Genomic DNA, 24235 nt, shown 5'->3' with positions numbered 1-24235 from the left:
TTAGCCACAGTAAGAGCATCAACAGTAATATATAGAACAGTTACAACAATATTCTGTAATAAAAGTTAAGGGACTGTATAGTCTCTCTCTCTTCAAATATCTTATTGTACTATACTCACTCTTCTAGTGATGCTGTGAGATGATAAAATGTCTATGTGATGGGATGAAGTGATGGAGCAAGATGATGTGAGATTTCATCATGCTACTCAGAAAAGTGCACAATTTAAAACTTATGAATTATTTCTAGAATTTCTCATTTAATGGGGGACTACTGTAAAGACTTTCAAAGGTTTTAAAGACTAGTCATGGTTGTTAAAGAATTTAAATGCAGGATTATATCTAAACAAATATATAATTTCAAGATAAAATGCAAATGGTAATTCCCAAAAAAAGAAGTTGAATATGATAAAATAATAACCTAAAAGTAATAAACCAGCTATAAATTCCCCGATTATACCAACTTTTATTGGTAAAACTAGGAAATAGGAGAAAATTCTTGAAAGAAAGTTACAGTGATTTTCTCATGTTACAAAGACAGGAGCTAAAAAAATATTATTGATGGTTGATGTAAATAATTAGAAAAATTCAAGTAAAAATCTTTTTAAAGAATTTTAAGAATTAATATCAAAATGTAAAACAATGTATTCCTTTCAAATTACTTAAGGGAGGCCAAGCACCGTGGCTCATCCCAGTAATCCTGGCACTTTGGGAGACCAAGGCAGGAGGATTGCTTGTGGCCAGGAGTTCAGGGCTGCAGTGAGCTATGATTGGGCCACTTGACTCCAGAATGGTGACAGAGTGAGACCCAGCTCATTAAAAAAAACGAAAATTGCTTCAAAAAGTTAAATAAAATCTATTTAAAGTTAGAAAGAAATCAAAGAAAATGTAAAGAATCAGCAAGGAAGCATTTTAAAAATTACAGATTACCAGTTATACAGTAAATATATTTTATTAAGCTTACCCATTAGAAAGCTCCTTTGATATGATTTTCTTAAATGTCTACAAGTGACACACTTAGAACAAAGATTTAGGAAGCTTAAGAGGAAAAGATAAAGACAAAAAAATAGGAATTACATCAAAGTAGAATCTCAGAGGTAAAACTATCACATGAGGAAAGAGGATCACTTTTTTTTATGATCCCTAACACAACTCATACAACTTCATGTACTAAGTAACAGTGCTAAAATATATATAAAGTAGCTTTCCACCATGGCCACCATTGGAGGGCAGCAGCCATGACTCTGCACTACCCTATAGCTGTGGGCCTCAACAAGGGCCACAAGGTGACCAAGAATGTGAGCAAGCCCAGGCACAGCCACCGTGAGCGCCTGACCAAACTCACTAAATTTGTGTGGGACATGATCCCAGAGGTGTGTGGCATCACCCCTAACGAGTGGCGTGGCATGGAGTTACTGAAGGTCTCCAAGGTCAAACGGGTCCTCAAATTCATCAAGAAAAGGGTAGGGACAAACATCTGTGCCAAGAGAAGGCCGGAAGATGCTGAGCAACGTCCTGGCTGCCATGAGGAAAGCAGCTGCCAAGAAGGACTGAGCCCCCTGCCATCTGCCTATAATCAAAGCTTCACAGAATAAAATAAATATAAAATAAAATAATAAAATTAAATTTAATTTAAAAATAAAATAAAGCAAAACAAAATAAATAAAATATACAAAGTAAAAATTGTTGAAAATGCAAAACAATATGGACATAAATACAGAAATACAGGGAAACTTCTTTAGGCACTCATTTACAGGTAAAAAAATGAAATTAAATAAAGGTCATCTGGTGTCAAATAATATAGGCCTTATCTATTATAAGAGTTTGGACTGAAAAGCAAAAGTGAGATAATAAAAAAAAGCTTTTCAGAATATTCTTTTGTATAGTTATGTGAAGGATGAAGGGTGGGTGAAAGGACCAAAAACAGAAACACAGTCTTCCTGAATGAATGACAATCAGAATTCCGCTGCCCAAAGTAGTCCAACAATTAAATGGATTTCTAGGAAAAGCTGCCTTAAGAAGGCTGGTTACCATATGGGTTTTCACAGTGCTTTCACATTCTTATCACTTTCAACACTACTACAAATAGGAAGGGACAGTAACATTTACAAGAGAACAAAACAGACTCTTGGAAGCAAGAAAGGTGCATGACTCAAAGAGGGAAATTCCTGTGCCATAAAAGGATTGCTGGTGTATAAAACGCTCTATATATGCCAATTACCAATTTCCTTTCATGTTCAGCATTTCTACTCCTTCCAAGAAGAGCAGCAAAGCTGAAGTAGCAGCAGCAGCAGCAGCAGTGGCAGCAGCAAAAAACAAACATGAGTGTGAAGGGCATGGCTATAGCCTTGGCTATGATATTGTGTGCTACAGTTGTTCAAGGTATGCAGTACTTTTATTTCTCAACCTATAAGTTCCTTTTCTAATGTTTCAAATGTCTTTTCTTCCACTTTTATCCTAAAAGACATGATAAAGTTTTATTTAATCTCACAGATTAGAAGTTACTACAGCTTTAGCACAGAAATGGTGGACATGTTTAAGATACTAGAGATGATTATTGAAACTAGAAATTATGAACTTCATGGAATTTTTGATTTGACTAGAATATCTGGCAAAAGCCTTTAGCAACAGTTTTAAATGTCTGTTAAGAAGATTTTATATAGCGATCATGTTAACAAGCTGCCTGGGAAAATATTTGAGGATAAAATCAAGGGGGCAAAACAAGCTTCACCTCCAATAAACTTCCTTCATGCTTCCCATTTGTTAGCGATTTGCTTACTAATTTAAAGAGAAAATAATCAACATCTTACTTAACTCTTCCCAGTAACAGTTGTGTTAAGTGCTATTTGACAAATTACTATCTTTACCCTTAATGAAAATTCTGCTCACGTTCACCACCAGTTATAAACCACAGCCATCTGTTGCAATCAGATGCATTACTAACTAATGCTATGATCTATTCTAGGCTTCCCCATGTTCAAAAGAGGACGCTGTCTTTGCATAGGCCCTGGAGTAAAAGCAGTGAAAGTGGCAGATATTGAGAAAGCCTCCATAATTTACCCAAGTAACAACTGTGACAAAATAGAAGTGATGTAAGTAATGAACTTGCTGAAGATGACAATGGTGCAGGCTTTTTTGTTTATGTATTTGCATCTAAACTTTAAGACTCTTTTGTATGTTGTTTTAACAGTATTACCCTGAAAGAAAATAAAGGACAACGATGCCTAAATCCCAAATCAAAGCAAGCAAGGCTTATAATCAAAGTAAGTTACCAGATTACTCCCATGTTATAATCTGTTTTATCCAAGACAGATCTTTTGAAAAAGAAAATAATGTGGACAACTACAGAAAGATTCTGCTATGATCCTGTGTGAAATATTCTGTTAAGGGGTCCTTGGTTGTAACAGCTTCCCTTTCTTACTACATGTTTTTAGATGTCCTGGGGGAAACAAGAACAGCCCAAGTAAATAAAACTCTTGTTTTCTTATTCCAGAAAGTTGAAAGAAAGAATTTTTAAAAATATCAAAACATATGAAGTCCTGGAAAAGAGGATTTGAAACAAGTTTAACTGTGACTACTGAAATGACAACAATTCTACAGTAGGAAACTGAGACTTTTCTATAGTTTTGTGACTTTCAACTTTTGTACAGTTATGTGAAGGATGAAAAGTGGGTGAAAGGACCAAAAACAGAAACACAGTCTTCCTGAATGAATGACAATCAGAATTCCACTGCCCAAAGCAGTCCAACAATTAAATGGATTTCTAGGAAAAGCTACCTTAAGAAAGGCTGGTTACCACTGGAGTTTACAAAGTGCTTTCACATTCTTACTTGTTGCATTATACATTCATGCATTTCTAGGCTAGAGAACCTTCTAGATTTGATGCTTATAACTATTCTGTTGTGACTATGAGAACATTTCTGTCTCTAGAAGTCATCTGTCTGTATTGATCTGTATGCTATGTTACTATCTGTGGTTACGGTGGAGACATGGACATTATTACTGGAGTCAAGCCCTTACGAGTCAAAAGCATCTATGTGTAGTAAAACATTCCTCAAATATTTTTTCATGCAAATACACATTTCTTTCCCCAAATATCATGTAGCACATCAATATGTAGGGAAACATTCTTATGTATCATTTGGTTTGTTTTATAACCAATTCATGAAATGTAATTCATAAAATGTACTATGAAAAAAATTATACGCTATGGGATACTGGCGAAAGTGCACAATATTTCATAACCAAATTAGTAGCACTGGTCTTAATTTGATGTTTTTCAACTTTTTTTCATTGAGATGTTTTGAAGCAATTAGGATATGTGTGTTTACTGTACTTTTTGTTTTCATCCGTTTGTATAAATGATAGCAATATCTTGGACACATTTGAAATATAAAATGTTTTTGTCTACCAAAGAAAAATGTTGAAAAATAAGCAAATGTATATCTAGCAATCACCTTTACTTTTTGTAATTCTGTCTCTTAGAAAAATACATAATCTAATAAATTTCTTTGTTCATGCCTATATACTATAAAATTTAGGTATACTCGACTAGTTTAAAGAATCAAAGTCATTTTTTTCTCCAATAAACTACCACAACCTTTCTTTTTTAAAAAAAGATCTATATACTTTCCAGGACATTTGAGATGCCTTTAACAATTTGCCTTGTATTTCAGAAACATACACCTATCCGTCATCATGAAAAACTGTTTACAAATGTATTTTAATGGGTAGGTGGGAAAGACAGTTGTTTGTTTTGTCGGCGGTGGGGGGTCTTGATAGTCCAAACCCCCTTCTTGGAGAAAATCCCTTATGTGAGTGTTGGTGGGAGGCCAAAAGAGAGAAGCCAAAGGCAGGAGATCCTCTCCTGTAGCCACAACAAAGACTCGGCCATGCTGTTTTCTACCCTAGACTTTGAACTCCAGCTGGCATCACAAAGATACTATTAGTAAGAAAATTATTTCAAGCCTGGCAGCAGCAGCAGCAACAATGAAAGTCTTACAGTAGTGTCTTCCCAATGTGTGTTCCTGTAGCATGACTCCGGCTGGTCCTTCCTATCACCTAGTTCCCTTAGGTCTTGGTCCATTTTCCAAGACTTATTCTCCATTGTCCTATGGATTCTTCAACCTCCAACTAAATTCTTTTTCTCCTTAAGACAGCCAGAGTTGGTTTCTCTTCATGTAACCAAAAGCCTTGACTGATAGCAGTACTCTCTATATAGGCACCCATACATTTGAAAAATAAAAATATTTATTATAGGATTATAATCAGGTATATCTATATTGTATTATTATATAGGTTATAGATACAATATAGATTTATAATAAATTGTTATATAAATCTATATAAATATCTATATAGAGATGGGACTTCCATATAAATTCCCTGGATAGTTTTAAGACCTGAATCTGGCCGGGTGCGATGGCTCACATCTGTAATCCCAGCACTTTGGGAGGCCGAGGCGGGCAGATCACCTGAGGTCAGGAGTTCAAGACCAACCTGGCTAACATGGTGAAACCCCATTTCTACTTAAAATGCAAAAAATTAGCCAAGTGTGCTGGCACGTGCCTGTAATCCCAGCTACTCAGGAGGCTGAGGCAGGAGAATCGCTTGAACCCAGGAGGCAGAGGTTGCAGTGAGCTGAGATCATGCCATTGCACTCCAGCTTGGGCAACAAGAGTGAAACTCCACCTCAAAAAAAAAAAAAAAAAAAAAGACTTGAATCTAATTTTTGACTACTTACAGTGATTTTTTTTTAAGTCTCTTTAAAAATAAAAATTCACATAGTCGGCTGGGCATGGTGGCTCACACCTATAATCTGAGCACTTTGGGAGACCAACATAGGTGAATGGCTTAAGCCCATGAGTTCAAGACCAGCTTGGGCAACATGGCAAAAATTCATCTCTATAAAAAATATGAAAATTAGCTGGGTATGGTGGCACAGGCCTGTAGCCTCAGCTACTTGGGAAGCTGAGGTGGACGATCACTTGAGTCTGGGAGGTTGAGGCTGCAGTCAGCTGTGATCACACCACTGCACTCCAGCCTGGGCAAAAGCCTGCCTCAAAAAAAAAAAATTCACAGAGTTAAGGCTGCATGATAAATTGGTATTTATAAGAACTATATTAAATATTATAGGCCAGTACATTATTATTGAGAAGAAAACATATACCTAAAGTTCTTCATAGCAAAATAAATATGTGAAATATTAATAATTAACATATTTGAGCCAAGATCCTCCCCACCTTGGTACCTTTGCACATACTATTCTCTCTGCCCATTTCTTCACTAAGCTAATGCCTACTAATTGCTTAGGTCTCAGCTTAAATGAATTTTTCTCCAAGAAGCCTTTGAAACCACCACTTCAGCTTCAACTAGATTAGGTGTCCTATTTATTTATTTATTTCCATAACACTCTCTACTTTTCCATCATACTACTTACTGCAATTGTAATTAATGAATTATTCCTGTGCCTAATATCTGCTCTCTCATAAGTGTAAAAGAAAGCCATTGTAGTCCAGGCCAACAGTACAGTTTCTGGTGCATATCAGACCCTATTGAATGGTAATATAAACTAAGAGAAAAGGAATTTACAGCAGAGGAATGACACAAGGGAATGTACAGTAGTAGGAAGTATGAAGTGATTTTTAGGAATCATAATTAGATTCGTTTGGTTGGAAGGATGAAGGACATGAAACTGTAGATAAACAACCTTGAATTTTACTCTGTACAAAATGGGGATTCAATGAATGTTTGTGAAGAAGAGAGTGACCCTATCAAAGTCATTGGAAAATATTCTGGAAATTGCATGAATGGTTGATTGAAGTGGGAAAGAATAGAGGAAGAAAATCAGTTGGGATTTGCTGCAATAGCTGCAATAGCTCAGGTCTGTATTTCCAAAACTTCAAGGCATTCTCATATCATCGTTACAATTTTTTTAACATTTCTCTGTTTGATCTTCATTATATTTTTAGAAACTCTGTATACCACTTTATTTTACATACATTTACATGAAAAGTAAACTTTCACTACTGTACATGTGAAATCGGTAATACATGCCATGGAAATAAAATGTAATGATAAAACAAAATACAATGAAAAAATACTAATATTCCCCCTGATTTAATTAATCAGAGGGATTGAAGTTAAGAAGAGAATAATTCACTGATACTAAATGTTATTATCAATGTATATGGTAGTGTCCCACATTTTGGGAAATACTGATATGAAAAGTAATGGGGCTGGCTCTGCAATAAGTTAAACAGAATTATAGTAATTATATATTACTATATAATCCAGCAATTCCATTCCTAGGTATACACCCAAAAGAACTGAAACAGCTCTTTAAACAAAAACTGGTATACAAATGTTCATAGCAGCATTATTCACAACAGCCAGAAAGCAGAAACAACCCAAATATCCATCAACAAGTGAATGGATAAAATGTGGTATACACACACAATAGATTATTCGGCCATAAAAAGGAATGAAGTACTGATACATGCTACAACATGGATGAACCTTGAAAATATGCTAAGTAAAAAAAGCCAGACACAAGGGACCACATATTGTATGATTCCATTTTATAGGAAATATCTAGAGTAGGCAAAACCATAAAAACAAAAAGCAAATTAGTTGACTGGGGTTTGGGGGAGGTGTTAATGAGGAGTAACTACTTAATGAGTATGGGGTTTCTGGGTGATGAAAACGTTCTGGAACTAAATTATGGTGATGGCTTCACAGCACTGTGAAAGTACTTAACTCCACTGAATTGTACTCTTTTAAATGGTTAAAATGGTAAATTTTATGTTATTTGTATTTTACTATCATAAAAAGAAGAAGGGCTACACTAAGGTGGTATTGGTAAGAGTAGAAATATAATGACAAGTACACTGTACAAAAAGAATCAAGACAGTGATAGATTGGATGTGAAAGTTGAAGCTGAGGCCAGACATGGTGGCTCACGCCTGTAATCCCAGCACTTTGGGAGTCCGAGGCAGGTGGATCACGAGGTCAGGAGTTCGACACCAGCCTGGCTAACATGGTGAAACCCCGTCTCTACTAAAGATACAAAAAATTAGCTGGGCATGGTGGTGCATGCTTGTAATCCCAGCTACCCGGGAGGCTGAGGCAGGAGAATCGCTTGAACCCCGGGAGGTGGAGTTTGCAGTGAGCCGAGATCGCATCATTGCACTCCAGCCTGGGCTACATAGAGCGAGACTCCACCTCAGAAAAAGAAAGTTGAAGCTGCAAAAAAGAAGCAAAGAACATGTTAAGGATTTGAATCTAAATTTAAAGCAGAGAAGAGACAAGGAAAAAAGGCTGAACTTCTGAGGTCTGAAAGAACAGTTCTGCCACTAACAGAAATAGGTATATGAGGGGGAAGATGTAGTTTAGCAGAAAAAACTGCAGATTCGATTTTAAATACATGGAACTTAAGATAGCAGACACTCACAGTGACTTAAAATTTCAGGACTGATTCCTCTAATTAGCCAAGAAGAGCTTTCAAACAAATGGAGTAGTTTTGGATAATACTATTAGAAAAGGAAAGATTATACTTAATTATTTTTGGCTACTGAGTATAGGACCTAATATGCCCACATGGAATTAATATACCTCTTTGTATCTGTTTCTGAAAAGATTTTCATAGCCAACAATTATAAATCTTTATGATATGGTCAGCACATTCTGTGGATTATAAGTAGTACCCACACAAAAAAAAACTGTTTGGGTTTTTTTTGGAGAAGGGGTGAATGAGGCAATTTTAGTTGCTTCTTCTTGCCTCGTCTGCAAATTTTAGTAACCAGACACTGGTAATGAAATTGAGCAAGTCTGAGATTATCACATAACACGGAAACCATAGTTTCACTTAAGTACCTAAGAAGAATACGTCCTAAAAATCCTGGCACCATAAGTACAGATGTATTCATAGTTCCTTAGTGCAGCTCAATAAACTGCTAGTAAATTGGAAATGCCCTAACGTGAATTATAGACTCTACATAATAAATCCTGACTTAGCATTCTTCTTCAAATTGTTCACAAAGACAAACTGTCAATAAGAAGTTGAAGAAAACTGAATGATAATCTAAAATATGGAATAACATGCACTACTGAACTATATCATATCTCAAGATTCCTCTTCTCAAAAAAAGACAATGATGAATCAATTAAAATTAAAACTAGACATTTTCTAAAGATTTTGATTAAAAATGGAATAAAGTATCACAAAATTCTAATTTATTTTGTTGAAATATCTTATTTACGGGAAGGAGAAAGAAATGCACCATACTTCCCCCAAACACATTTACTTTATTATAATGTCTTCCAATGTTGTCTCTTCCTCCAAATGATGAAATCTGCCATATTTGTAAAAGTCCTCTCAAGTGCACGAGTTCAGAAACACTACATAGCCTAAAATGTATCCAAACAGAAGCTATTCTGAGCCTCTGCCTCCTCCAATGCCATGATGATTGTTAGGGTCTACCACCCACTTTGCCAGCACTCGGTTTGCCCTCTGCTTAGGCTGGCTATGAAGGATGACGCACATGGGTAATTGAAAAGTATGTAACCAGTATTACCAAACACTGTAAGCTCGGGGAATCTTTTGAGAGCTCAGAGTGAAAACTGTGAAGGGGAAGCTTTGCCCTCCTCTCCCATACTTTCCAAGGCATATTCTGCAACAGCTGAGGGGATTCCCAGCCCACAGAAATCACTGATGTCCTCCTGCTCACTTTTTAGAAAATTTCTTCCAAGCACAACAGTTTCCGGGAAAGCATTTTATCCTTCGTCTGTGCTCATTAGTCCGTCAGGGCAGACTGTTCCTTTTTTCATTGTTGTCTTTTTTGGCCCGATGCCATAATCACAGGCTTAAAGATAAATCAATAGCAACTGAAACGGAAACTGAAGCGGGATACTTCCTTAACTTTCATTTTCTTTCAAAATTATACTCAGATCAGTGAATTCTAGGAAAGTGATTATACCATAAACCTTGCAAAAATTGAGAGAAATATATAAATAGAGTTATCATTTAGATTTTTATTCAAATGACACATGCAGTCTTAGCTTTGGGTGAAATAAGTAATAGTGGGCTTGCTACTGTCTCTAACAGTTTGATTTTTTTTTTCTAAATGATTTTCCATGTTGATCACATTTGTCAGGTTTCTACCCTGAGCAGACCCCTCATTTAAAACAAGAAGAGAGGGTCCTTCATTTGACTCTGCTCACCAGGTACTGTTCTGATACTAATTCAATTTCCTAGGTAATCTGATCCTGGGAAAGGGGTCACTTGGATACCAAAACCAATCATCCTAGTCACTGAAAAGGTTCTCGTTGTAAATGGATACACTGTCTTTTAATTTTCATCTTAGTCTCTTTTAGATTTGGTCAGCAGAGATAACTCTCTGAGAATATGCTTACCCTGGATGATTAGGAAAAATGAGAATTTCTGGACTGGACAAACTGAGGACCAGATTTTACAGAATCCTAACACGGCATTATCACCCCTATGAGACTACCAATCTTCCTGACTGGTTGGTTGGCTTCCCCCTTTACCATTTTTTGATGACATTTATCTGTAATTGCACAAGCTTTCCTCTCCTGGCCACTTATTTAAGTAAAATTCACACTTTATGGATCATCTGAGGTCTTTTTTTCTGAAGGATCTTCTGAAAACTTCTGACATTAATGAGTACAATCTCCTATGAACCTCCACATTATTTATTTTCTATACCACTCATTTAGTACTGATCATAAAGTTTCTTTTTTTCTTTTCTTTTTTTTGAAACAGAGTTTCACTCTTGTTGCCCAGGCTAGACTGCAATGGCGTGATCTCGGCTCACCAACCTCCGTCTACAGGGTTCAAGTGATTCTCCTGCCTCAGCCTCCCGTGTAGCTGGGATTACAGTCGCCCACCACCACACCCAGCTAATTTTTTGTATTTTTAGTAGAGACAGAGTTTCACGATGTTGGTCAGGCTGTTCTAGAACTCCTGACCTCAGGTGATCCACCCGCCTCGGCCTCCCAAAGTGCTGGGATTACAGGCATGAGCCACCTTGCCCGGCCCATAAAGTTTCTCTTATTGATATGTATTGTTTCATAGTTTCTGGTCTTCCCAATTAGAATGTAAACCCATCAAGGATAAATATTGGATCTTATCCCTTCTAGTATTCCCTGAGATTAGCTTAGTTCCCTACACAAAGTGCACAGAAAATAATGAGAACAAGCCTACTTCTCCTCCTTCTTCTAACACCATCCATGGCCATATACATGATATGCACTGAGGATATTTGCATTCCTGCATTCATTCATTCAATGCTTAATTACAGATAAAAAAACAGTGAATAATTAGGAAGCTTTTAGGGGTACCACTCTATATTTACCAGAGTTCCGGAATGAAGAGTCTGTCCTATAGCTAGCTGAGAATATCTGTATTGATTTAACCTATCTAAGTCTAAACTGACTTCTGGGGAAATTATAGTCTTCTTAAATTAAACTTGGTTCTTAAAGCTAAGGAAAACAATAATACTCATGTCCAAATTCAGAAATCTGATGAACAAATGGAAATACTTCTTGAAATACAATCCTTGTATGCTGTTACTTAAAGTCTATAAAGATTCATTCAACCATCCTTCTATCCAATATTTACCAAATGCCTCTCATATGCATTTTAGTTCCCTGTTCTCCTGGGGCATACATTTTAGCGTGGAGAAACAGACATTACACTAATTTAAAAAAAATGAATGAACTGAATATCAGTATGAAATGCCACGTAGAGAATCAAAGTCATGTCTGCTTCAGATTGTGTGACAAGCCAGCTAAAATTTAAATGTCCAGAAGGAACTCTCTATGTGACGAACAGGAGGAAAAGCATATCAGATGGAGAAAACTGCCAGTGTATGGGCCACTGACCTGATTGTACTGGTTGAGAAGGAATGATATGAGGTTGGACAAATAGGTAGCAGCCAGATCATAGAGGACTTAGTAAAGCAGCTTAATTAGAAATTTGGATTTTATTCTAACTGGAAGTTGTTTGAGGTCTTAAGCAGAAGAGTGACATGATCACTTACATTTTTAAAATAAAAAAAGTAAGCGATCATGTTCCACTGCTACATATGTACCCCACAAAATAAAAGCATATGCCCAGAAAAAAAATTACAAGAAAATCTTCATAGCAGCTTTATATATAATAACTAAAATCTGAACACAGTCCAGGTGTCCATCAACAAGAAACAAACTGATATGTTTGTGCAATGGATTACTACCCATCAATAAAGAGAAGCAAATTACTAATTCATGCAACTACATCGATGAATCTAAGAAACATTATACTGAGCAAAAGATGTCTTGCACAAGAGTATATACTCAAGTGGTTCCATTTATATGAAGTTCTAGAACAGACAAAAATAATCTATGGTGAAAAAAATAGAAGAGTGGCTGGGTCAAGGGGTAGAAGTTATTATAAGGATAAAATGAGTCAATATGGTCAATATTCACAAAGCAGTTCAAACAATGCCTGGCACACAGTTAGTGTAATACAATTTTTAGTAAAAATCAAATATTTTATCCCTAATAACAGATTTTTAGTCCATCTATCAAGTATCTCCTTTTTACATTGTCTTCTATATACAGACATTTTGGCTGACAACTTAGATACTAACTAAAATAAAACTGTCACCATCTCTCATTTTGATTGTTTAATGCTGAACTTTTCTAGGCCTCTTCCATTCATGATGTCAGACATTTCTCTGAAATTTGGTGGCATTCTATTCACAGTCAAATGTTTGTTCTGCACAAATAGGTATGGAAGGATCCCTCCATGTCACTATTTCTCATAAGACTATCCCTCATCAGAAGGAACGCCTCTTTGCTAGGTGAAAGTCTTTTGGGTTCTGTCAGTCTCTACCTCACCTTCCTCTCTTTTGCCTTTCCGGTTTCCCACAGCTAATTCCACTGACTTATTCACTTGAAAGCTTAGCTCTATTCCAGTTCCTAGAACAGATTAACATGGGATTCAGCTCTCTAGCAAATTCCATTTACCCCAAGCGACTCATTCTCTGCTTTAATGATGGAGTTCCTGCATTTGAGGATCCAAGTTTTATGTGCACCCAGTTTGCAGATACAGGCTTTATTCTTGGCCCCTGATACCAGGTTCTGAGACAGTATCTGCCTGGTACAGTAGCCTGATCCTAGGATGGAAGCTTTTCCATTCCCTGACCAATCCCTGCATTGTTGCAGCCCAGCTGACTACAAAAAGAACTCCCATATATTTTCCTAGGTTCTAAATATCACTTGCCTCACATCTCTCATTGCAGGGTGGTGCCTGCTTTTGAAACAGTATTTCATCTTGGATTCCCTGTTACTAATCATTTGCAAAGAACACAACCAAGGACCACTATATCCATGGATACTGCTAAATTTCCACTCTCAGGTTCAACATGTGTTCCATTATATGAGTATCATGTGCATTCTACTGCTAACTACTATGAATAATCAGTCAAGTACTATTGAATGCTACGAAATTAAGTTTTGCCACAATTCATCATCCAGTTAAAATTGTGCCAATTTCAGTTATCACTGTTACTAGCTCAATGGCTGACACTTTTTTTTCTTTTTCTTTGCATTTAACAGTGTCTTGGAGCTGAACTCCATCGTAAATCAACCTGTTTCCCTCCTGTCTCAAGCTACTTTCCCAAGGTCTATCTCTATGCATGCCCCCTGCTTTTAAATTCATTTTCTCAAAAAGCACCCTTTGTTTTTTACAATAACCCTAGGATAGCTATGAATCCTTTTCTCACACCATTCTAGATACCATCTTATGATGTTTTCATTCAGGGACTGCTATAAGACATGAAACTTGTTTTAACATACCACAAATCAGACACCCAAATGAGCAGTGTTTTCCCTCAAAATAGTTATGTTGGAGGGTATTTACTTAATCTAATGGTGTTATGAATGATCAAAGCATTTATTGAATTATTTAAAACTTGCCAGTTCCAGATCTTTGACCCTGTCTAAATAGGCCAATCCTATTACTTTATAGTATTTGATCAAGGAGCACTGTCCAGGTAAATCACTGTTCTAATAATCAGGCACAACTTTCTGTTACCAAAAAATTAGGTTTACCTATAAAGGATGAAAAATTTCTATTACTGGGGATATTTTTAAAAATAACCTCTCAAAGTAACTATAAAAGTTTAAGTGTTGAGAAAAAGCATTATAGTTAGAATGGATTGCAACTTTCTTTTTCTATATGCAATGAAGTTCTTTTTTTCAAGAAACAGTTCATGTTTTGGAAAGTGAAACCTAATTCACTATTACCAAAAAAAAGAGGAGCAGAGGGAAATTCCATAACTTGGAGGCTACAATAAATAATACCTTCAATTTTGCAACATGGGACTTCCCCAGTAACAGCCAGCAGGTTTTGCTAAGTCAACTGTAATGCCCTTATCCAATCAGAATTAGGGAGGGAAAATGCCTTTGCAGATAAATACGGCACACTAGCTCCACGTTTTCTGAGACATTCCTCAACTGCTTAGACATATTCTGAGCCTACAGCAGAGGAACCTCCAGTCTCAGTACCATGAATCAAACTGCCATTCTGATTTGCTGCCTTATCTTTCTGACTCTAAGTGGCATTCAAGGTAAGGAACATCAAAGGATACTTAATTTGTAAAATGAGAAATAGGAATAGGTATAAATTCTAAAAATACAGAAATAATGTATTTATAAAAGTTTCACTGCATGCTTATAAATAAGAGGGAAATAGAGATTCCCTCAGATCATAAAACTTATATGAATTGAAGTGAGAGAAACAAATAGAATAAGAGAAAGAGAAGGAAAAAGGGAAGGAGGACAGAAGAGAAGGGGAAGAGGGAGGATAGAGAGAGAAAATGTGAGGGAATGCGGACAGATGAGATACAGATACTTTCTTACCTAACTAAGCTCAGTGAACCACATGAACTGTGCTTAAGGGTTTGACTTTATAATCAACAAGCTGCAATTCTTTTCTTCCAGATAATCAACTATTTAATCATTTACAGTTGTGTTATGATGAGATCCATTCCTCCTCAGATTAAGTGACTATTTGCTGATATGGGGATATAGGTTCTGCTAAATACCACCAGTCTACATTAAATGCCTAAAATGAACACTGTGCTAACCTTCTCTGCTGTTCTTCTTTTCCTACAGGAGTACCTCTCTCTAGAACTGTACGCTGTACCTGCATCAGCATTAGTAATCAACCTGTTAATCCAAGGTCTTTAGAAAAACTTGAAATTATTCCTGCAAGTCAATTTTGTCCACGTGTTGAGATCATGTGAGTGAAATCCCATCTGATTATCACTTCCCTGGTTGTAATTATACACTGTATTAAATATGTAATGATAATAACAAAAGATCAGTAAAGGGTTTGTGATGATTCTAAAACTAATGTACAGCAAACAAAAACATGCAGAGTGAAACTTAAATGTCTGACTTCAGAACTGTGTATGCCATCTGTCTTATTGACCCAACACAGTTTTAAATATTTTCATCCCTATTTATTTCTACAGTGCTACAATGAAAAAGAAGAGTGAGAAGAGATGTCTGAATCCAGAATCTAAGGCCATCAAGAATTTACTGAAAGCAGTTAGCAAGGAAAGGTAGGTTTGCTGTTGCTTGCAGAAGAATTGCTCTTTAGGAAACGGCAATCTTGGGAGTCAGAAATACTTGCATTGTGGTTTGCTGTGCAATCACTGGTTTAAAAGCATGTTACCACCACGCCCTCCCCTATCTCCATTTATTTAAATGCTGAGGCACCATCTTGTGTGACAAGTATCAGAAGTTACCCTGATTACCTGTCAACCTTGAAGTACAGCTATAACTATCTAAGCAAAACTGACACATTTTCCCCCAAGTCTTTCATGGCTTGAAAAAAAGCAACCCCTGTAATCCATAATGAATACATAGCAGCAGGAAAACTCAGTTATCTATGAACTCGGTACTTTCCAAACAGGACCCAGTCTGAAGCCAGAGTCAAAGTATCACACTTTTATATCCCCCTTCTCTTCTTGACAGGTCTAAAAGATCTCCTTAAAACCAGAGGGGAGCAAAATCGATGCAGTGCTGCCAAGGATGGACCACACAGAGGCTGCCTCTCCCATCACTTCCCTACATGGAGTATATGTCAAGCCATAATTGTTCTTAGTTTGCAGTTACACTAAAAGGTGACCAATCATGGTCACCAAATCAGCTGCTACTACTCCTGTAGGAAGGTCAATGTTCATCATCCTAAGCTACTCAGTAATAACTCTACCCTGGCACTATAATGTAAGCTCTACTGAGGTGCTATGTTCTTAGTGGATGTCCTAACCCTGCTTCCGGTATTTCCCTCACCTTTCCCATCTTCCAAGGGTACTAAGGAATCTTTCTGCTTTGGGGTTTATCAGAATTCACAGAATCTCAAATAACTAAAAGGTATGCCATCAAAGTGATAACACAGTCTGCTTTTTAAAGAATGCTCTTTACTTCATGGACTTCCACTGCCATCCTCCCAAGGGGCCCAAATTCTTTCAGTGGCTACCGACATACAATTCCAAACACATACAGGAAGGTAGAAATATCTGAAAATGTATGTGTAAGTATTCTTATTTAATGAAAGACTGTACAAAGTAGAAGTCTTAGATGTATACATTTCCTATATTGTTTTCAGTGTACATGGAATAACTTATGTAATTAAGTATTATGTATCAACGAGTAACAGGAAAATTTTAAAAATACAGATAGATATATGCTGTGCATGTTATGTAAGATAAATGTGCTGAATGGTTTTCAAAATAAAAATGAGGTACTCTCCTGGAAATATTGAGAAAGACTATCTAAATGTTGAAAGATCAAAAGGTTAATAAAGTAATTATAACTAAGATGAAGTGTCTTGTGTGTCACTTGGTTAGGATATTTATTTCATAAGAAATTTAGATTGGAGAGTCTATGGCCTGTAGAAGAAGGTGGCATGGGCAGAAGACAAATGAGTTAGAGAATTACCACTCTTTCTCCTTCCAACTATAATCTCCTGAAAGGCCCATCATATAAGATCCTACAGAACTAATGTAGCATAACAGAGCTTGGCCTAATCTCCAAATCCCTATAGCCAAATTTCTTTTTTTTTTAATCTCTTATTTTTTTAGACACAGGGTCTTCCTCTGTCACCCAAGCCGGAGTGCAGTGGTGCAATCATAGCTCACTGCAGCCTCGAACTCCTGGACTCAAGTAATCCTCTGACCTCAGCCTCCAGAGAAACTGGGATTACAGGTGCAAGCCACCACATCCAGCCCTATGGCCAAATTTCTCTAAGACATATCCACTTGAATATCCCACAGGAACTTCAGTTTAAACTCCAGAATAAACTAATTCTCCTCTCCCTGAGATCCGTTTCTCCTCCTCTATTCTATGTCCTAGTTTAATTGCACCATCATCCAATCAGTTTCCCAAACCAGAAACCTGGGAGAAATTCTATACTACTTCTTCCTCTCCTCCCACATCCAATTATTTACTAAGAAGATCTTCACAATACATTTAGTTGGCAAATTATTAGCATCTAGAACATGTAAAGAATTCCCATAAATCAAAAAGGAAAAGACAAGGCTGGTTGTAGTGGTTCATGCCTGTAATCTCAGCACTTTGGGAAGCCAAGGCAGGAGGATTGCTTCAGCTCAGGAGTTTGAGACCAGCCTGGAAACACAGTGAGACCTCATCTCTAAAAGAAAAAAAAAAGGAAACAGAAGTGAGTAAGAATTTCACAGAAGTAAGAAGCATAAGCCCCTAACATGCAAAGATGTTCAACCTCATTTGTAATCAAGGAAATGTACATTCAAATCATTGTGAAATAACATTTCACACCACTAAACTGGCAAAACTTTTAAAGTTCAATAACATCAACCATTGCCAAGGATGCAAGGCAATGAAGAACGCTCTTCCACTGCTGATGAAAGAAAAAATAGCTATGACTACTCTGGAAAACAGTTTGGCATTATCTCACAAAGCTAAACACTGGCATACCCCACGTTCCAGCAATTCTACTACTATGTATATACCACAGATATTCTTGCATAGGACGTACATCAGAATGTGATATGGCCGGGCGCGGCGGCTCACGCCTGTAATCCCAGCACTTTGGGAGGCCGGATCACGAGGTCAGGAGATTGAGACCATCCTGGCTAACACAGTGAAACCCCGTCTCTGCTAAAAATACAAAAAAATTAGCCAGGCGTGGTGGCGGGCGCCTGTAGTCCCAGCTACTCGGGAGGCTGAGGCAGGAGAATGGCGTGAACCCGGGAGGCAGAGCTTGCAGTGAGCCGAGATTGTGCCACTGCACTCCAGCCTGGGCAACAGAGCGAGACTCCGTCTCAAAAATAATAATAATAATAATGTGACACTCTGTTGCCCAGGCTGGAGTGCAGTGGGCGATCTCAACTGGGATTACAGGGTGAGCCACCGTGCCCGGCCAAGAATTGCTTTTTTATCAGATTGAATTTTTTTATTTAACAAGCTTCAATGTACAGTACACTGATCTTCCCAGAAACAATAAAGTCTGTTGTAGTATAATTTTAACATAGTTCATTCAACTGCAAATACGTAGTTTATTTTTTAATAATGACTGTATTTTAAAACTAACTCACGTAATTCACGAAAATCTAACCATTAGCTCTCCCTAGCCAATACAAGCCATCACCAGAATAGCACTGCATTTATTCTCTGTAATTATTCTACTTTTCTTTTTTACTCCTTTCCTGAGAATTGCAAAAACACACTTAGTTCTAATCGTTTTGATATTTTTCATCTTTTGGTGGGGCCATTTTTTTCACAAATAACCTTATTATGTTCAAATTCTCATGAATTCATTGGATTACTTCCTTTCTGGCATATGTTCTTTTTTTTTTTCCTTGAGATGGGGTCTCACTCTGTCACCCAGGCTGGAGTGCAAATGGTGTGATCTCAGCTCACTCCAACCTCCACCTCCCAGGCTCAAGCAATCCTCCCACCTCTGCCTCCCATGTAGCTAGGACCACAGGCATGTGCCACCACGCCAGCTAAATTTTTTTTGGTATTTTTGGTAGATAATACAAATATGAGGCTTCACCATGTTGCGCAGGCTGGTCTCAAACTTCCGAGCTCAGGCGATCCACCCACCTCAGCCTCCCAAAATGCTGGGGTTATAGGCATGAGCCACCATGTTCAGCTCTGGCATATGTTCTTCATTTGCTTTGTTTAGATTCACTTTTATATGGCAATGTAAAATATAGTAAACTTGGTATTCCATTCATAGCACAGGGAGACTTTTCATGGCATATTACTTTGTATTTAATACTTCTTGAATTTTTTTTCTTTCCAACTTTTATTTTAGGTTCAGGGAGTACACATGCAGGTCTGTTACATGGGTAAATCGTGTGTTGTGGGGGTATGGTGTATAGATTATTTCATCACCCAGGTAATAAGCATAGTACCAGATAGGTAGTTTTTGGATCTTCATCTTCCTCCCTACCCCCACTGTCGAGTAGGTCCCAGTATCTATTGTTGCCTTCTTTGTGTCCATGGGTACTCAATGTTTAGTTCCCACTTATAAGTGAGAACACGCAGTATTTGGTGTTCTGTTCCTGTGTTAATTAGTTTAGGATAATGGCCTCCAGCTTCATCTGTGTCGCTGCAAAGGACATGATTTTGTTCTTTTTTAGTATTCCATGGTGTATATGTACCACATTTTCTTTATGAAGTCCACCGTTGATGGGCATCTAGGTTGGTTCCATGTCTTTGCTATTGTGAATAGGGCTGAGATACATGTGCACGTATCTTTATGGTAGAATGATTTACATCTGTTTGGGTATATACCCAGTTATGGGATTGCTGAGTTGAATGGTAGTTCTATTTGAAGTTCTTTGAGAAATCTCCAAGCTGCTTCTCACAGTGGCTGAACTGATCAGTACCTCTTTCAGTGATACAAAGTTAAAACCAGGTAGGAAAGATGGTCTTGAATGGCCAATGCCACCCCTCTCCCTTCCCCTAGCAGTGGCCATGTGGCACAGAAAGATAATCTGTGTGCTTGGGGGAACCCAGTAATGCTCTGTCACAGTGGAAAGCAAAATTAGGCTGAACTCAGTGGATGCCCATGGAGGGAGCATTTAGACCAGCCCCAAGCAAAGGGGAATCACCCATCCTAGTGGTTAGAAGTTGAGTTTTGGCAAGTCTTGCCTCTGCTGGCTAAAGTGCTCTGGGGTCCTGAATAAATCTGAAAGGCAGTCTAGGCCACAAGAATTGCAAGTCCTAGGGAGTCCTAGCACTGTGCTGAAGAGCCAGTGGACTTGGGGAGTGCACAACCTAGTTGGGGGAACATGACCTAATGAGACACCAACCAGGGCAGCAAAAAGAGTCTTTGCACCACCCTTCACAATCCTAGGCAACACAGCTCACAGCAATAAAAGCGACTCCTTCCTTCTGCTTGAGAGGGAAGAGTAAAGAGGACTTTGTCTTGCAACTTGGATACCAGTTCAGCCACAGTAGGATAGGGTGCTGGGCAGAGAGTCATGAGGCCCCTATTCCAGGCCCTAGATCCCAGATGACATTTCTAGACATGCCCTGGGCCAGAAGGGAACCTGCTGCCTTGAAGGGAAGGACCCAGTGCTGGTAGGATTCATCACCTGCTGACTGAAGAGCCCTTGGGCACTGAATAACCAGCAGCCGATACCCAGGTAGTACATATTGGGCCTTGGGTGAGACTCAGATATGCTGGCTTTAGGTGAGACCTGGCACATTCCCAACTGTGGTGGTCATAGTGAGAGGTTCCTTCTGCTTGAGAAAAGCAGAAGGAAAAGTAAAGGGGACTTTTTCTTGAACCACAGGTACCAGCTCGGCCAAGGTAGAGCACCAAGTGGGCTCTTGGGTCCCCAATTCCAGCCTGGGCTTAGATGGCATTTCTGGACCTGCCCTGGGCCAGAAGGGAGCCTACTGCCCTGAAACGTGAGTCCCAGGCTGGGCAGCATTCACCATAAGCAGACTGAAGAGCCCTTGGGCCTTAACTGAACATTGGCGGTAGGTAGCCAGTCTGTACATCCCATGGGCCTGTAGTGACGGGCATGAGTAAAAGGATCCTCTGCCTCTGGAAAGGGGAGGGAGGAATGGGAAAGACTTTGTCTCATAGTTTGAGTGCCAGCTTAGCCAGAACAGAATAGGGCACCAGGGAGATATCTAAGGTTTTTGACTCCAGTCCCTGGCTCCCAGACAGCATCTCTGGGCCCATCTGGTGCCTGGGAAAACTTGCTGCTTGCAGGGAAGGATATAAGCCTGGCTGACTTTTCCACATGCTGATGGTAGAGCTGTAGGGCCTTGAGCAAACACAGATGGTAGCCAGGTAGTGGTTACAGTGACATGCCTTGGGTGAGACCCAGTGCTGTGCTGGCTTCAGGTCTGACCCAGCACAACGTCAGTGGTTGTGGCCAAAGGGGTGCTTGGTGTCACCCCACCCCCAACCCCAAGCAGCTCAGCACAGAGAGAGAGATTTCATTTGTTTAGGAGAAACTAAGGGAAGAGAACAAGAGTCGGCCTGGTAATCCAGAGAATTCTTCCAAATCTTATCTAAGACCACCAAGGCGGTATCTCTTTGAGACTGCAAGAACTACAGTATTACTGGGCTTGGGGTATTCCTAATGCAAATATGGCTTAGATAGCAACACTCAAATATCTTCAAATATCTGGAAATATGTCTAGCAGCAAACTTTTCAGTAGAAACCTTACAGGCCAGGATAGAATGGCATGACATATTTAAAGCGCTGAAGAAAAAACATGTTTAACCTAGAATAGTATATCCAGTGAAAATATCCCTCAAACATGAAGGAGAAATAAAGACTTTCCAAACTCATTCTATAAGGCCAGTATTACCCTGATACCAAAATCAAAGACACATCAAAAAAGAAAACGACAGGCCAATATCTCTCATGAATATTGATGCAAAAATCCTCAATAAAATACTAACAAACCTAGGCCAGGCATTGTGCCTATAATCCCAGGCCAGGCTTGTGCCTATAGTCCCAGCACTCTAGGAGGCCAAAGCCAGAGGATTGCTTGAGCCCAGGAGTTCAAGACTACACTGACCAACATGGCAAAAACCCATCTCTACAAAAAATACAAAAATTAGCTGGGCATGGTGGCGCATGCCTATGGTCCCAGCTACTCGAGAGGCTGAGGTGGGAGGATTGTTTGAGCCAGGTTGAGGCTGTAGTGAACCATAATCATGCCATTGCCCTCAAGCCTAGGCAACGGAGTGAAGCCTTGTCTCAACAAACCAAAGCAAATCAAACCTTTTATACATATAGGCTCATTAGGCCAGAGCTTAATACATTTACATTTAAAGTTATTACTGATAAGGTTTTACTTTGCCTTTCAGCTATTGAATTTTTTAAGTGGCTTATTTTTTTGTTCCTCAATTTCTCCATTACTGCCTTTTTTGGTAAGTAGCTGAATTTTTAGAATGTACTATTTTGAGTCCCTTCTTTCCTTTTCTGTATATTTTTAGTTATTCTCTTACTGGTTACTTTGGGGATTACAATTAACATCCTAAACTTGTAACATCCTAGTTTGAATACCACCTTAGTTTCAACAGTAAACAAACACGCTCTGCTCCTATACATCTGCATCCCTCCCCTTTGACAATTATTATTGTCAAAGATTACAGCACTGTGTGCTCATTAATACATATTTATAATTATGGTTTTATGCATTTTTTAATTCACATAGGAAAAATGAGAAGGTACAAACCAAAAGTGCAATAATACTGGTTTTTATATTACCTACACAGTTACCTTTACCAGTATTATTCCTTCATATGGCTTGGAGTTAGTATCCTTTCATTTCAGCCTGCAGGACTGCCTTCAACATGTTGTGTAGAGCAAGTCTACTAGTAATAAACTCCCCCTAGCTTCAGTCTATTTAAAAATGTCTTCATTTCTTTTTCATTCTTGAAGGGTAGTTTTGCCAGATATAGAATTCTTCATTGACAGATTTTTTTTTTCTTTCAGCACTTTAAACATGTTGTTTCACTGCCCTCTTGCTTCCTTGCTTTCTGATAAGAAATCAGCTGTTAATGTTATCTAGGATCCCTTGGATGTATATGATGAATCACTTCACTTGTTGCTTTCAAGATTCTCTCTTTGTCTCTTGAGTTTTGGCAGTTTGACTGTTATATATCTCAGTGTGGATCTTTTTGAGTTTAACTTGCTTGGAGTTCACTGAGCTTCTTGGATTCATGCAGATTCATATATTTCATTGGATTTCCTTAGTTTTCAGTCATTATTTCTGTGAATAGTCTTCTGTCCCTTTCTCTCTCTTCTTCTGAAACTCGTATTATGCATATATTGGTCCACTTGATGGTGTCTCATAGGTCTCTTAGGCTCTGTTCACTTTTCTTCATTCATTTTTCTTTCTACTTCTCAGCCTTGAAAATTTCAATTGTCCTATCTTCAGATTTGCAGATTCTTTCTTCTGCTGGCTCAAAACTGCTGTTGAACCCAGCTACTAAATTTTTTCACTTCAGTTTTGCACTTTTCTGCTCCATCATTTCTATTTGTTTCCTTTTTTATAATTTCTATCCCTTTATTGATATTCTCATTTTGTCTGGTTTCCTTTTGTTTTTTGTACATGATTTCCTTTAGCTCTTTGAATATATTTAAGACAGCTGATTTAATATCTTGGTCTAGTAAGTCCAAAGACTGTGCTTCCTCAGGGACCTCACCTTAACTTAATTACCTCTGTGAAAACCCTATCTCTAAATATAGTCACCTTCTGAGGTACTGGCAGTTAGGTTTTCAACATAAGCATTTGGTGGGGGAACACAATTCAGCCCCTAACTTATGTTTTCCTTTTTTTAATTATGAAGGAAATTAATTTAACAACATGGAAAGAGCAAATATTTTCACTAAAAATGCATTAGAGCTTCCTAACCAAAATATGTAAAGAATTGATAGATATTTACAAGGTCAAAACTCTGACTCTACTTGACAAGTGGTCTTAAAAAGGTAGGAAATGCAGATGTTAAACCAATACAAAGTAAAATATCAATTTGTAAAGAAAATGGAATTAACACTGGTCTCTAGTGCCAATTTTCACATGCTAAATGAACAAAAGTAAATAAAACGACAAGAGGATTGTGAAACAGATACATCTACATACTGACAGCCCAATCTTTCTGGCAAGCAATGTGTCAAAATGTTACAGAAGATAC

General features: G+C 38.1%; 3 protein-coding genes and 1 pseudogene across 5 annotated transcripts in view; 3 read left to right on the top strand and 1 right to left on the bottom strand.

Moving 5' to 3' along the window:
* Positions 1-24235, bottom strand: part of ART3 (ADP-ribosyltransferase 3) — a 116656-nt gene that overhangs the window by 75354 nt on the left and 17067 nt on the right. The window lies entirely within an intron of this gene.
* On the top strand, positions 1236-1551 carry LOC100597772 (annotated as a pseudogene).
* Positions 2108-4615, top strand: CXCL11 (C-X-C motif chemokine ligand 11). Of its 2 annotated transcripts, none has more exons than XM_003265767.2 (4): positions 2108-2379; positions 2963-3089; positions 3188-3260; positions 3491-4615. In XM_003265767.2, the coding sequence occupies exons 1-4, from the start codon at positions 2319-2321 to the stop codon at positions 3512-3514; spliced, it is 285 nt and encodes a 94-aa protein (XP_003265815.1). In that variant the 5' UTR covers positions 2108-2318; the 3' UTR covers positions 3515-4615. The 2 variants fall into 2 exon arrangements, with proteins under 2 accessions (XP_003265815.1, XP_012354937.1); XM_012499483.2 differs by having other exon boundaries at positions 2233-2379; positions 3495-4615.
* On the top strand, positions 14468-16890 carry CXCL10 (C-X-C motif chemokine ligand 10). Its single transcript, XM_003265772.2, has 4 exons — positions 14468-14633; positions 15181-15307; positions 15543-15632; positions 16048-16890. The coding sequence occupies exons 1-4, from the start codon at positions 14573-14575 to the stop codon at positions 16064-16066; spliced, it is 297 nt and encodes a 98-aa protein (XP_003265820.2). The 5' UTR covers positions 14468-14572; the 3' UTR covers positions 16067-16890.

The sequence above is a fragment of the Nomascus leucogenys genome, chromosome 9 (genome assembly GCF_006542625.1).
Source record: "Nomascus leucogenys isolate Asia chromosome 9, Asia_NLE_v1, whole genome shotgun sequence".
NCBI lineage: Eukaryota > Metazoa > Chordata > Mammalia > Primates > Hylobatidae > Nomascus > Nomascus leucogenys.
Note: the sequence above shows the minus strand (reverse complement) of the source record. Positions and strands in the feature narration are given on the sequence as shown.

Excerpts from the sequence above, each read along its gene's own strand:
- CXCL10 (XM_003265772.2), top strand. The coding sequence starts at position 14,573 with ATGAATCAAACTGCCATTCTGATTTGCTGCCTTATCTTTCTGACTCTA. Across the intron at positions 14,634-15,180 it reads GACTCTAAGTGGCATTCAAG|GAGTACCTCTCTCTAGAACT; the intron begins GTAAGGAACATC and ends CTTTTCCTACAG. Across the intron at positions 15,308-15,542 it reads TGTCCACGTGTTGAGATCAT|TGCTACAATGAAAAAGAAGA; the intron begins GTGAGTGAAATC and ends TTATTTCTACAG.
- CXCL11 (XM_012499483.2), top strand. The coding sequence starts at position 2,319 with ATGAGTGTGAAGGGCATGGCTATAGCCTTGGCTATGATATTGTGTGCT. Across the intron at positions 2,380-2,962 it reads GTGTGCTACAGTTGTTCAAG|GCTTCCCCATGTTCAAAAGA; the intron begins GTATGCAGTACT and ends GATCTATTCTAG. Across the intron at positions 3,090-3,187 it reads TGTGACAAAATAGAAGTGAT|TATTACCCTGAAAGAAAATA; the intron begins GTAAGTAATGAA and ends TTGTTTTAACAG.